The sequence below is a fragment of the Toxorhynchites rutilus genome, chromosome 1 (genome assembly GCF_029784135.1).
Source record: "Toxorhynchites rutilus septentrionalis strain SRP chromosome 1, ASM2978413v1, whole genome shotgun sequence".
Classification (NCBI taxonomy): Eukaryota; Metazoa; Arthropoda; class Insecta; order Diptera; family Culicidae; genus Toxorhynchites; species Toxorhynchites rutilus.
Genome location: NC_073744.1, coordinates 112339518 through 112352677, shown reverse-complemented (window position 1 = coordinate 112352677; position 13160 = coordinate 112339518). Strand labels below are relative to the sequence as shown.

Sequence of the window (13160 nt, the reverse complement as noted above, 5' to 3'; positions counted from 1 at the left end):
TGCCTCGGTATGACCAATTAATGGCAAATCTCCGTAGCTCGTAAAATATACAAATGAAAGTGCGCTACACAACACCGTCCCGTCATCGTGAAGTAAACGTAAAGGAATGAAATGTCAAATATTCTCCAATAGAAATCGCATGGTAGCATTCACATACACCATACCGGCAACTTTGACGTCGGCAAAATAAGTCTTATACTTATGACAGACATACAATTGTACTAGCGTTGTACTTCGAAAATTGTATGTCTGTCACCATGTACAGCGCTAGAACCATGCAAGCATCTCGGTACAATCTCTGTATCTGTACCGACCTGTTTCACCGTTGTACATGACCACAGTTGTACTGTGCGCAGCGCCACAAACGGTTAGTGATGGGTAGCATGAACAAACTGAGTCAAAACACTTTGTTGGGGCTGCAGTGGACTGTAATGCGCCGGTCGATAAGGGTGCTCGCGTTCATTCGTCATTCGTCGGATGACGAACCAAAACGATGGTGGATTTTTCCACCAGAACGATGACACATCCGGACACTCGACACACTTGAGTATCCGGTTCGAAGGACCAATTAATATGTTGGGGCTGCAGTGGACTGTAATTGCGCCGGTCGATAAGGGCGTTCCCAGCGGGAACCGAGCCGGGTGGGAGCAGGAACCGCTGTGTTCCTTCCCAGGAGGGCAACTGGGCCAGACTCCTTGGGTTGGCTTCGCCTCATGAAGCCAATGTCGCAGTTGGACTGGACTAGCTTGGCTAGCAGCAACCGATTTTACTCGATGAGCCTTGAGAAAGGCTTTCCCAAAACTCCGTTAGAAAACCTTTACTCTTTTTATTGCGGCAGAGGTGGAAGATTGGATGTTCCGGCGGTCGGATGCAAACACCGGAGACTTATAACCTTTCACACTATCATTTTTATTTACACTGTTTTTCTCTTTTTTAATTTCTATTTCACATCGATGTTCACTTCGCGATGGTTGGGTAACGACTGATGCGCTCCGCAGTAGGCGCGTCACATTTATGTGCGATTCACATAGCACGTTACGGAGAAGAACGTCTACGTTCCGTCAACGTCTCCACCAATTCACACATGCAGTCAATGCTTCCACCAGCACCGTCACGTCAAATGCCAAACGAATGATTTATTTAATTTTATTCATGGTGTCGCCACCTACAACAATTTTAAATTGCAATGCCCTCTTTCAAATCTGCATGCCTAGAATCAGTTCTAAATTTTGAAAAATTCAATGAGAATCATTAAATTCAATTATTTAAATGCTTAAACCCCGTAGTCCGACCCTTATGTAATAATAATAATAAATAGAATAATTATTTCAACTAGTCGCGAATGATTTTCACTCCGAAATTTGGAGCTAAGAGATATGTTGGCATAAAAAATACAGTAAGTTACTTATGAAGCGATATGCTGGGGTACCACTCAGTGTCGCATTGGAGTCGGTTTTGACCAGTAATTGGACATTTGCGACTGGTGGCGACTTTCAATGTGGGGCCATAATTTGGGCCCCGAACTCAATGTTTACAAAAATGTCCAACTAGAGGTAAAAATGTCTAATTAAACGTGTTGCATCACAGATCTGTTCAATTAGCTTAATGTCGAAGTAGATGTAAATTACTGTATAACCAAATCAAAACAAAAGCCGAGACACAAGGCCCAGACAAGAACCAAACGAGCCGTCCGTCTCCGTCAATTATTCTTTTCTACAAACCCTGCCAGTCGTTTTCGTTGAACGTATGCTGACGGGTCGTTACGTTGCTGGTGTATGTGAATGTTTTCATGAGAATTTCATGGTAGAATCATTGACGTATCGTGACGTGACGGGACGTGAACGTGACGTGTATGTTGTATGTAAATTGCACTTTATGATGTGGCACCGAAACGGGTTTCTTCTTGCCGGCGGTGCAACTTCTTACTGCCGACGATGCAGTTTCATTGCTGCTGCTGCTGTTGTTGTTGATATTCTTGCTGCTGCTACTTGCTCCGATGTGCACTGCACCACTGCTTAGAGATGTGCCATCCGCTCATGAGCTGTTCCGAAGAATCGACTCTTTGAAGTGAGTTGACGCGGAACAGCTCGCAAAAAAAATCAAACAGCTCTTCAGCTCACTTTGATGATGATGAAGGAGAGAAAAGAGCTGTAGAATTGAAGAGAGTGTGTGAGCTGTAAGATTCAAATGAACTGACCGTCTCTCGCTCTTCGTGTTAAGACCAGGGGTATGACTAAAACGTCAAATCCCTTATATTGCCATTGTACCCAATATTGCTGCGGTTCACTGACATTTTGGTTCCATCAATCATTTGGTCCGGTTATATAGTCGAATAGTGACTAACTTTAAACTCCATGTTAAATGTAAACAGCTCCATGTGAAACCGAAATATGAAAATCGCTCATGCAGTTAAGAATAAAGCATACTATCTCCGTGATTTCAACGATTTCAATCCTCGCAAATGATATGTTGGTAAACAAATGACGCCATATTGATTTTAATTTTGGGTAGCCTATATTCAATTGATGTCTAACCCCTGGTTAAGACATCAGTTTAGTTTCATTTGTCCCTCGTCTTTTCAACTGTTATATTCGCGTTGACGGCATTGAGCTTTGTTTACCAGTTTAGGGGGCGCCAAAAATAATAATTGGCTCTCAGGCAGAATGAACACGTTTTTAAAATTCAAATTATTAATGAAAATTAACTTCTGTGTATCAAATGAGTATTCTATTTCAATGAAAAACACTTTGTTTGCAGGCGGTACAAAAATGTCATAAGATTTTTTTTTTTTGAAGAAAACTTTCTATTGTAATGTAAAGCCTCAGTAAAAATGTCGGAAATGTACTCGCCGAGTCTGTTGTAAATAATAGTCTGGAATACGTGTTTCAAGTAATTAATAATATGGTGTGAAAAATTTCATTTGAATTTTAACATTTTCAAACTGGCTTCGTGGCTATCGAGTTTGGGACCCAAATTGAAAGTCGGCACTGACAACTGAGCTGAAGAGCTGTTCATAAAGAACAGCTCATTTAGATGAGCTGATATGATCAGAGCTGTTCATCATGATGAGCTGATTTGCACACCTCTACCACTGCTCACGCAAAACTGAATGCCGTGCCGCGACAAGCTTTGCATTTTTATGCCGTCGAGCACAGCGTGCTTTAGCGATGGCTGGCTCATAGTTGCAATATGGGAGGGGTAACTCGTGGTGTGTGGTGTGGTGTGCAAATTCTGCATACCGCGAGATGCTGTCACTTCAGTTCGGTCGGTGTGGAACTGAACATTCTCCCCCAGGCAAAAAGTGGAAGATTCGGAAGTAAGGTTATTGGCTATAGGCAAAGGTGCAAGTTTGTGTATTGGTCATCTTTGGATATCCACTATTCTTAACTTCGATATGGTATAACTGGGTGGATAACTCAAATAATGGTAATGACGTTGAATAGTACACTTCTTCAAAATTATTTTCACACTCTTTACTCCAGCTCATACACTCTTTGGGAAGAATCGTTCTTAGTGGATGTTTCATTTCGAATGGTAGCTGAGAATTGCTGATTCGATCACCTACTTGTAGCAGACCCTTGTCTAGAAACGGCCTCGAATTGTTAAGGTTTTGGTGGTTGGACTCTTCTGACACGATACACTCGATCTCCTTCGCAAATTCTTGGTGTTGAACAGCTTGGTGGGGAATAAACTTTAACAACTCAGAGGGACCATTGCGCTCGTCAATTTCGCGACAATGTCCGAGTTCCTCGTACTTGTTGAGGAAGACATCATACTGGTCTTTCAGCTCAGGAAATTCACTATCCGTTAGTGTGACTGGTGTTTCTACTTGGTAGTTGACTTTTTGCAAAACGTGTGGTACAATCCAGCGAATATTATTTTCACCTAATTCTGTAGCAGATTGTCCTCGCGATATGGTATCCGCAGGGTTCTGATCTATTCGAAAATCTACCAGCTGGAAAGCGTTGTCTTTCAATGGAAGGGTTGCAGCAAACTGTGTTTCACATTGCTCCTCGCTCGATGGAACAATTTCTGGTGACACGCTTTTCACTTCCCGAAATTTCTGGTTAAGCTTCTCGACTGGATCAACACTCACAGCACATGAATGCATCACAAGATAGGAAGAGGAATTTTCGCGTAGCTTGCCTCCCACTAACCATCCCAGTTGGGAGTTGTGAAGGCTAGGAAGGTCGTCGCTCAGTTTCAAACACCCTTGCTTCATAATGTCGTAAAACCAATCCATTCCAATTAGCATATCGACTTCACTGGGCTCATGGAAGGATGGATCAGCCAGTTGTAGACCTTGAGGAAGTTCCCAATTTTCTAAATTTATTCGCACCGATGGAACGTGACTGGTAATTTTCGGTGAAACCAAGCAATTCACGATGAAGGAATAATCACTGCATTTTGAATGGACGTGTACGGAACATTTTTGCTTAATTGTAGACCTTACACTGCCTATGCCTGTTATCGCGACACTTACTTCTTCCACATCGATGCCAAGTGAGGTGACGAATGATTGGGTTATAAAACTCACCTGGGAACCGCAGTCTAGCAGAGCTTTGCATACGCGATGACGTTGCTGATGATCGAAAACATCAACGAGGGCAGTTAGCAACACCACCTGACTCGCTGGATTCTTTGGGTTGTTGGAGTGTGCTGCTGTTACCGATAGCTGGTTATCAGCTTTCACGCTGGATTCTGCAACCTTGCTTGATCCCACAACCACAAGATTCGGCATCGCTGGGGGGCACTTCTTTGCAATATATTCACTAGAATGCCGCGGTAAACTGGTACGGCTCTCCAAATGGAGCATCGTATGATGTCTCTTGTTGCACTTGAAGCACGATTTCTTCGAAGGGCAATTCTTCACGCTGTGTCCACTCCTCAAGCAGTTGAAGCATACATTCTTCTCCTTGACTTTGGACAGCCGGTCACTTACAGTGAGGCTGTTGAACCACGAACACTTGAATGTTGGATGACTTTCTCTACACATTTCACATCGCTGATTCGTCGTTGTTGCTGTGTTGACTCTTGGAATGCTTTGTTTTCCTGTGACTTGCTTCGTTGTCGGTCGTTGGAATCCGAATTCTTCACATGAACCATGGCATCTCTCCAGAACTGAGACGTGGTCCTTCAAAAATTGGATGGTGTTCTCGTAGGTAGGAAGCTCTCCTCGCTTGATGGTGGACTCCCACTGCTTCTTTGTTGTAGCATCCAACGCACGAGCGATCAGATGAACGACGATTAGCTCCGATACTCCGGTGAACTGCTGGTTGAGGAATTTCAAATTCTGCACGTGACCAGTGATGGACTCGACCAGCGATCGTAGCTCCACGTAATCCTCTTCCTGCAATTTCTTCGTACCAAGTAAGCCAGCGATATGAATGTCAATCATTCGCCTCTTGTCCTCGAATCGTTCTTCCAGGCGTACTCGTAGTTTCCATCGCTGATTGTTTTTACGTCGATCAATCCTGCTGCGTCACCAACGAGAGCTTTCTCAAGATGATACAGCTTTATTCGCGGTACTTCGTTGGTGCGGTCCACAGCGTCTCGAAACATGATCTTGAATTTTTCCCAGTTCTCGTACCTCCCGTCAAACGTGGGAATGGCACGAGGAAGGGACTGCTGGATCACGACGGGTTGTTGATTTACAGCTAATGGCATCGCTTGTTGAAGGTGATTCGGTGGAGGTGCGGTCAAATTCTCAAGCCAGGTTTCGAGAATGGTTGACACCTCTTCGTGTAGCGTTTCGAAATGCAGAAACTTTACATCTTGATCCTCTCGCTGGTTGGGTGGAATACTTGCCATAACTTGTTGGTGATATTGGTGGTACTCGGTGTAAGCAGTTTCCACCTTCCTGATGTAGACCTTCAATTGAGCAGGAGTGAGCTCAGTCTGGTCCACTTGCTTCAAAATATTTTTGATACGCGTGACGTTGCCCTGTGCTGTGCCACGCATATGGATCAACATGTTTAGTGTTGCTTCCGCAGCTTCGTTGTCCTTGGCGGACGGCTTGATTGGCGTTCTTGTTGTTGCCATTTTCTCACTTATTGTCTTTGATAATAACTTTACTCACTTTTGTTCAGTTCGTTAATTTTCACTCGCTTCTTAGTCTTTGTTTTTGCTCACTTTTTTCGAATTTTCTCCGTGTTTGCTTCCGATCCCTCACATACACTCCACACTGCGCAGCAACGATATTCATTCGTCGGATGACGAACCAAAACGATGGTGGATTTTTCCACCAGAACGATGACACATCCGGACACTCGACACACTTGAGTATCCGGTTCGAAGGACCAATTAATATGTTGGGGCTGCAGTGGACTGTAATTGCGCCGGTCGATAAGGGCGTTCCCAGCGGGAACCGAGCCGGGTGGGAGCAGGAACCGCTGTGTTCCTTCCCAGGAGGGCAACTGAAGCCAGACTCCTTGGGTTGGCTTCGCCTCATGAAGCAAATGTCGCAGTTGGACTGGACTAGCTTGGCTAGCAGCAACCGATTTTACTCGATGAGCCTTGAGAAAGGCTTTCCCAAAACTCCGTTAGAAAACCTTTACTCTTTTTATTGCGGCAGAGGTGGAAGATTGGATGTTCCGGCGGTTGGATGTAAACACCGGAGACTTATAACCTTTCACACTATCATTTTTATTTACACTGTTTTTCTCTTTTTTAATTTCTATTTCACATCGATGTTCACTTCGCGATGGTTGGGTAACGACTGATGCGCTCCGCAGTAGGCGCGTCACATTTATGATGTGGCACCGGAACGGGTTTCTTCTTGCCGGCGGTGCAACTTCTTACTGCCGACGATGCAGTTTCATTGCTGCTGCTGCTGTTGTTGTTGATATTCTTGCTGCTGCTACTTGCTCCGATGTGCACTGCACCACTGCTCACGCAAAACTGAATGCCGTGCCGCGACAAGCTTTGCATTTTTATGCCGTCGAGCACAGCGTGCTTTAGCGATGGCTGGCTCATAGTTGCAATATGGGAGTGGTAACTCGTGGTGTGTGGTGTGGTGTGCAAATTCTGCATACCGCGAGATGCTGTCACTTCAGTTCGGTCGGTGTGGAACTGAACACACTTGGTAAATATTCTTTTCTTTGGCTTTCTCTTGAGTTAATAACTCAGATTGGAAACTTGTTTGTTGTGTTTGATAGTTCAGACTTATTTTCTTATTCAGACTTAGTTAAAAAACTTTTTCACTGAAACATGTGGTGAAAATTGGTTGAATTTCTGATTGCCAGTTTGACATGCGGTGCAATGTACAACCAAAGTATGTCTGTCATGCTACGATGGTACCTGTACAACGCTGTACACGTACAACGCAAGTACAGCTGTATGTCTGTCCCTGGTATTATACCATTTTTTTTTTTTTTTTTTTTTTTTAAAGAGGTGAGGAACGCTCTACCAGCCTTACCTGGGAAGGGTTAACCCAGACGTCGAGTGGGGATCGCACCCACAAAAACCAAGCCCTCTACTCGTTGCCTTATTCCCCCTGGGACCACATCTAGGCGACTACTTCAGGGGGCGGCTGTGCTCATGCACTTCTCGAGTTTTCAACGCAAACTAGCGTTGTCCTTCCCTTTTTCTCAATATTTTTTTCTTTCCATTCGTTATTAATTCCACTGCGCTGATGTCCTCTTCGCAGGCATTTTGAATTTACCCGTCGAGACGTGTACCGATTAGGAATTGCCCTCCAACTTGACGCGCAACCCGTCACAGCCACCCTCGCGGGGTTTCTCACCTGTCGAGACGTGAACCGATTAGGAAGCGCCCTCCAACTTGACGCGCGCCCCGTCACAGTCACCCTCGCAGGATTTCTCTTCCCAACGGAGCGCCGATTAGGCAGTGCCCTCCAACCTGACGCGCACTCCGTCACAGCTACTCTCGTGGGGTATTCACCATTTTGATCGTGGCTTCATCCTTGATGCTCGTTCCTTCGAAATGTTCGCGGTGTTCCTCCATCCAGGCCACGATCAGGCGTTGTCAGGTAGGCCTTTTGCTGTTCTCCGCGGCAGTATCCGTTTACCTGTCGAGACGTGCACCGATTAGGAAGCGCCCTCCAACTTGACGCGCGCCCCGTCACAGTCACCCTCGCAGGATTTCTCTTCCCAGCGGAGAGCCGATTAGGTGGTGCCCTCCAACACAACGCGCACCCCGTCACAGCTACTCTCGTGAGGTACCATCTCTTGCAACAGCCGTCGCCGTTGTTCACCTTTCACCGTCGGACGTTGTCAGCACTTTGGTCAGCCCTCCACCTTCGCTGCAGCTCCGACATGATTTGTGTGATTGCACTGCTCACGGCATTCCAGATCATCTCGTCGCGACACATCTCCTCCACAATATTCTCGACATGAAGTGCAGGCAGCCCCTCGCGCCTTTCGATGAACCTGGGACAGACAAAAACGACGTGCTCCGGTGTTTCCTCCATATCTCCACACTCCGGACAGAGGGGTGAAACTGCGTGCCCGAACCGGTGTAGATATTGCCTGAAACAGTCATGCCCAGACAGAAACTGCGTCAAGTAAAAGTTAACTTCACCGTGTTTCCTGTTCAACCAGGTCGAAAGTACCGGTATCAGCCTGTACGTCCATCTACCATTTTCTGCCGTATCCCATTCATACTGCCATTTGTCCAACGACTCCGCTCTCATCAATTTCCGGATACCTCTGCTTTCCCGTCGCTTGTAGCACTCGCTATCTTCCGCCAGAGTGATGCAGATGGGAATCATTCCGGCGATTACACACACAGCTTCTGTCGAAATGGTCCTATAAGCACTTACGACTCGCATGGCCATGAGTCGGAATGTGCTGTTCAGCTTCCTCCGATTTCGGTGGGTTTCCAGAGCCGCCAACCAGGCAGGGCCACCATACCTCAGTATCGACGAAGATACACTTGCCAAGAGACGCCTCTTGCTGCTGCTTGGGCCAAAGCTATTTGGCATGATCCTCGCCACCACGTTGATGGCCTTTGACGCCTTCCCACATGCATAGTCGACGTGCTGGTTGAAGTTCAGCCGGTCGTCGATCATGACTCCGAGGTACTTCACCGCCCGCTTCGAAACGATAGTATGTCCTCCGACCGATACCTCTGCCCGCAGCACTGCCTTACAATTGCTCACTAACAGCACCTCGGTTTTGTGATGTGCCATCTGGAGCTTTACGCTGTCCATCCAACTACCGATCATGTCTACAGCCTCAGTCGCCAACATTTCCACCTCCTGAAGCGTCTCGCCGATTACCGTTGTTACGATGTCGTCCGCGAAGCCCACGATCTCCACACCTCTGGGTAGCTTCAGCCTTAGAACACCGTCGTACATCGTGTTCCAAAGCGTAGGACCTAGGATGGAGCCTTGTGGAACTCCCGCCGAGATATTCTTCACTATCTGTCCCCTGTCTGTGTTGTATACCAGGATCCGATTCTGGAAATAACTCCTCAGTATCCTGTACAGGTAGCTAGGGACCTTCAATCTGTGTAGCGCCTCGGCGATGGCCTCCCAGCTGGCACTATTGAAGGCGTTCTTCACGTCAATCAAAATCACCGCGCAGTAACGGTCGCCTCTTCGTTTTTGTTTAAGCGAGACCTGAGCTTTCTCGATAACTGTCCGAATAGCGTCCACTGTCGACTTTCCTTTCCGGAACCCGAACTGCATTTTCGACAATCCGTGGTCATCCTCCGTGCATTTCACCAGTCTGTTGAGAATAACCCTTTCCAAGAGCTTTCCCAAAGTATCCAACAAACAAATAGGCCTATACGACGCTGGATCTCCAGGTGGCTTTCCTGGTTTCGGGAGCAGCACCAACTTTTGTATCTTCCATTCCGCAGGGAAGAGACCGTCATCCAGGCATTTCTGCAGCACCACCCTGAACATGTCGGGGAAAGCAAGGATCGCCGATTTCAGGGCCACATTGGGGATTCCGTCGGGGCCGGGTGCTTTTTTCAACTTTAGACCTTTTGCCACCGCGATGAGTTCTTCGTTGGTGACTTGTGCGTTCTCTGCTTCGTCCTCACCGTACAGTGTGGGTGGCCACGTCGGTGGGTCGTGCTGCGGAAAGAGTCCATTCACAATGACCTCGAGTTTTTCCGGACATAATTCCATGGGAGTCGTTGAACTACGGAATTTCGCCATCACGATTCGATATGCTTCACCCCAAGGATTTGCGTCGACGTCTCGACACAGCTCCCTATAGCAGTTCGATTTGCTCCTACGTATCTCTCGTTTCAAGGCGGCTCTGGTCGCTCGGAAAGACGCGCGGTGCTCCTCTCTCTCTACATCGGTTCGTGCCCTCTGGACTCTTCTTCTGGCTCGTAGACAGTTAGCGCGGAGGATGCTGAGTGTCTCGTTCCACCAGTAGGCTGGACGTCGTTCATTCGTCGGGTTCAGTCTTCTCGGCATCGCTGTATCGCATGCCCTCACCAATGTTCCTGTCAGCCCGTCGGCGCTCAGATTAAGAGTTCTGCTGTCTATGCGTAGTGCTTCGACGAAAAGCTCCTTGTCAAAAACCTTTGTCCTCCACTTCCGCTCAAAGGTTTTTGTATTCCGTACCGCTGCGGGATTCCGTTGGCCGACACTATACAGGATTGCCTGGTGGTCGCTGTGTGTGTATCCCTCCGACACTCTCCACTTCGTATTAGCCGCCAGTGATGGACTGCAGAAAGTTACATCGATGATGGATTCGCGGCCGTCCCTTCGAAAGGTGCTGCTAGTGCCTTCGTTCAGAAGTGTGACGTCTAGTTTTGCGAAGGCTTCTAGTAGGCTGTACCCCCTGGCGTTGGTGCATCTGCTTCCCCACTCCTCAGCCCAGGCGTTGAAGTCTCCTCCGATGATGACTGGTTTGCGGCCGCTGACCTTATCCGTGAGTACGTCCAACATCTCGTGAAACTGCTCCGCTGACCATCTTGGGGGTGCATAGCAACTATACATGAAGATTCCGTTGATTTTGACGATCACGAAACCTTCCTGTGAGCTTTCCACCACTTCTTGGATGGGGTACCTTCCCATCACTAGTATTGCAGCCATCCCTGCTTTATCCACCACTCATTTTCCGTTATCGCGAGGAACTCGGTACGGTTCTGCGATCATTGCAACGTCGCATTTAGTTTCAGTTGTTGACTGCCACAACAATTGCTGTGCTATGTCGCAATGATTGAGGTTGAGCTGGGTAACCTCCATTACTGCGAACCCGCAATCGCCTTTTTGTACGCCGGACATTTGAAGCTACCTGTGACGTGGTCGTTTCCGTCCTCCTCCTTGCACAACATGCACCTCGGTTGCTTGGTGCAGTCTCTAGCAACGTGACCTTCCGTCCCGCACTTCCTGCACAATTTCGATCTGTCAGGACCACCGCAGTTTTTCGCCTGGTGACCGAAGCCCATGCATTGAAAGCATCTCTCCATTTGCTTGGCCATACGAGGGGGAGCTTTCATCGGGCACACGGACCACCCCACTTTTATTTTACCCTTCTCCACCAGTTTATTCGCAGCTTGTTTCGAGAGCCGTATCGAGGCCGTTTGTGTCCCACCGTATGCCTTTCTCAGTCGGATTGTCATTGGCACATCGCCAAGGTCACATTGTGACTGTAACGCAGTTCTCAATTCCTCAACAGTCGTGATCTCGTCCAGATACCGGCACTCGATGGTTGATTCCTGAGAGAGAGCTCTCACCTTCGCCTCCTCCCCTAGTGACTTCTCAATGAGTTGTTTGAAAGCGGAGCTCTTAACCGCTGGATCTTTTTTAAGCTCGAAGAGCATCTCGCCTTTCTGCGTGCGCCTAGTTTTCACGACGTTCTCGCCCAGTGTCTGCAACTCCGGATCGTCTCTCACTTTCCGAAGGATAGCTGCATACGATACTCCTGCTGACACTTCAACGATCAAAGCATCGCCCTTGATTCGCTCCACTCGAGGTCCGAGTTTCTTCTTTTCCTGCTCAACTTTTTTCTTCTTCTCCTTCTGTTTTTTGCGTTTTTCTGCCTGGTTATCGACAGTACGCCATTCACTGCTTTCACCTCCTTTCGCGTTACTCAGATCGTTCTTGGCCTTTTTCAGCTCTTCTTCTTCTCCTGGGGTGTCCCTCCTTCTCTTGTCCGATCGTGTGTTCAGAGGACCCTTCGGCGTCTCAAGTATCTCGACGGGTTTCTCATTCGCCTCGAGCAGAGCCTTTTCAGCACCCTCTGCTCTCATCTGCAGCTCCTTATGCTCGCGTTCAGCAACCATGACGACCGATCTGATGCTCGTCACCAGATGTTTTATTTTTAAGTGGACATTGTTTTTGTCCTTTACGAACTCGTAAAGTTCGTTGACCTTTTTCCTAACGTCCGTGATGCTGAGCCTCCCAAGTTGCCCTTCTTGGGATGCGCTTGAGGTCAGCGTAAACAACTGGCTCTGTACGGAGCCAAGATCTCCTTGGAATGCTTGGGCAGCAAACACTTCTTGTGGTTTTGTGTTGCTTGTACTCGTTGTGGCTACTCGAGTGACAGGTGACCTCAGCATTCGTCCGCTTCTCGCGAACACATTCTCCTCTCCATCGTTTGTTGGTGTGTTATTGCAACTATTCATATTTTTCTGGGTCCCAACTTCGGGCCGCTATCTCCGCTCGTTGTACATAGTCGCTACCAGTGATCCCATGGTTATCTATGCAAGCAGTGAGGCCATGCAGGGGTTGACACGGTCCTTCATGGGGACCGTGTTCAGAGCCAGATCAGCGCAAGTCAGGAATGTGACATCTGACGCCTAGTACCTAGTGCCTGGGCCTAGACGAGCATCGAACGTACCCGAAGACTTGCCAAGTTATTACCGGGACGGGGGCAACCGCACTATTAGCCCAAACGCCATTTCAGGACGGTGTCACCCTTCCTTACTCAGGGAACAGGATAGTACGACTGTCAGCCTTTAGCGTCGTGTTGAAATCGTTTCCGTATCGTGTCCGTTTTCTATGTCGTAACCAGTATGTCGTAATCAGGATCTTACTGGCGTCAATCCTGATGTGCTTGGCACTCCTTTCGTGGCTCCTGTACACGGTATTTCCCCCGTGCAATCTCCAATAGGCTTTACCGCGCCCTTACTCGCGTTGTCACCCGATTAGTCGCCTCATACGACAGGGACAGGGACCAAAACCCGAAGTGCTATTCTAGGCCGGCAACTCCACGGCCTAACCATGGCTA

The 13160-nt window shown here is 47.8% G+C and overlaps 1 protein-coding gene across 1 annotated transcript; it reads right to left on the bottom strand.

Moving 5' to 3' along the window:
• Positions 1-3322: 3322 nt before the first annotated feature.
• Positions 3323-5398, bottom strand: LOC129761338 (uncharacterized). Its single transcript, XM_055759056.1, has one exon. It carries the CDS (start codon positions 5396-5398, stop codon positions 3323-3325), a length of 2076 nt encoding a protein of 691 aa, XP_055615031.1.
• Between the last annotated feature and the right edge of the window lie 7762 nt (positions 5399-13160).

What these genes read in the sequence shown, in the direction of transcription:
- LOC129761338 (XM_055759056.1), bottom strand. Translation starts at nt 5,398, where the DNA reads ATGATTGACATTCATATCGCTGGCTTACTTGGTACGAAGAAATTGCAG.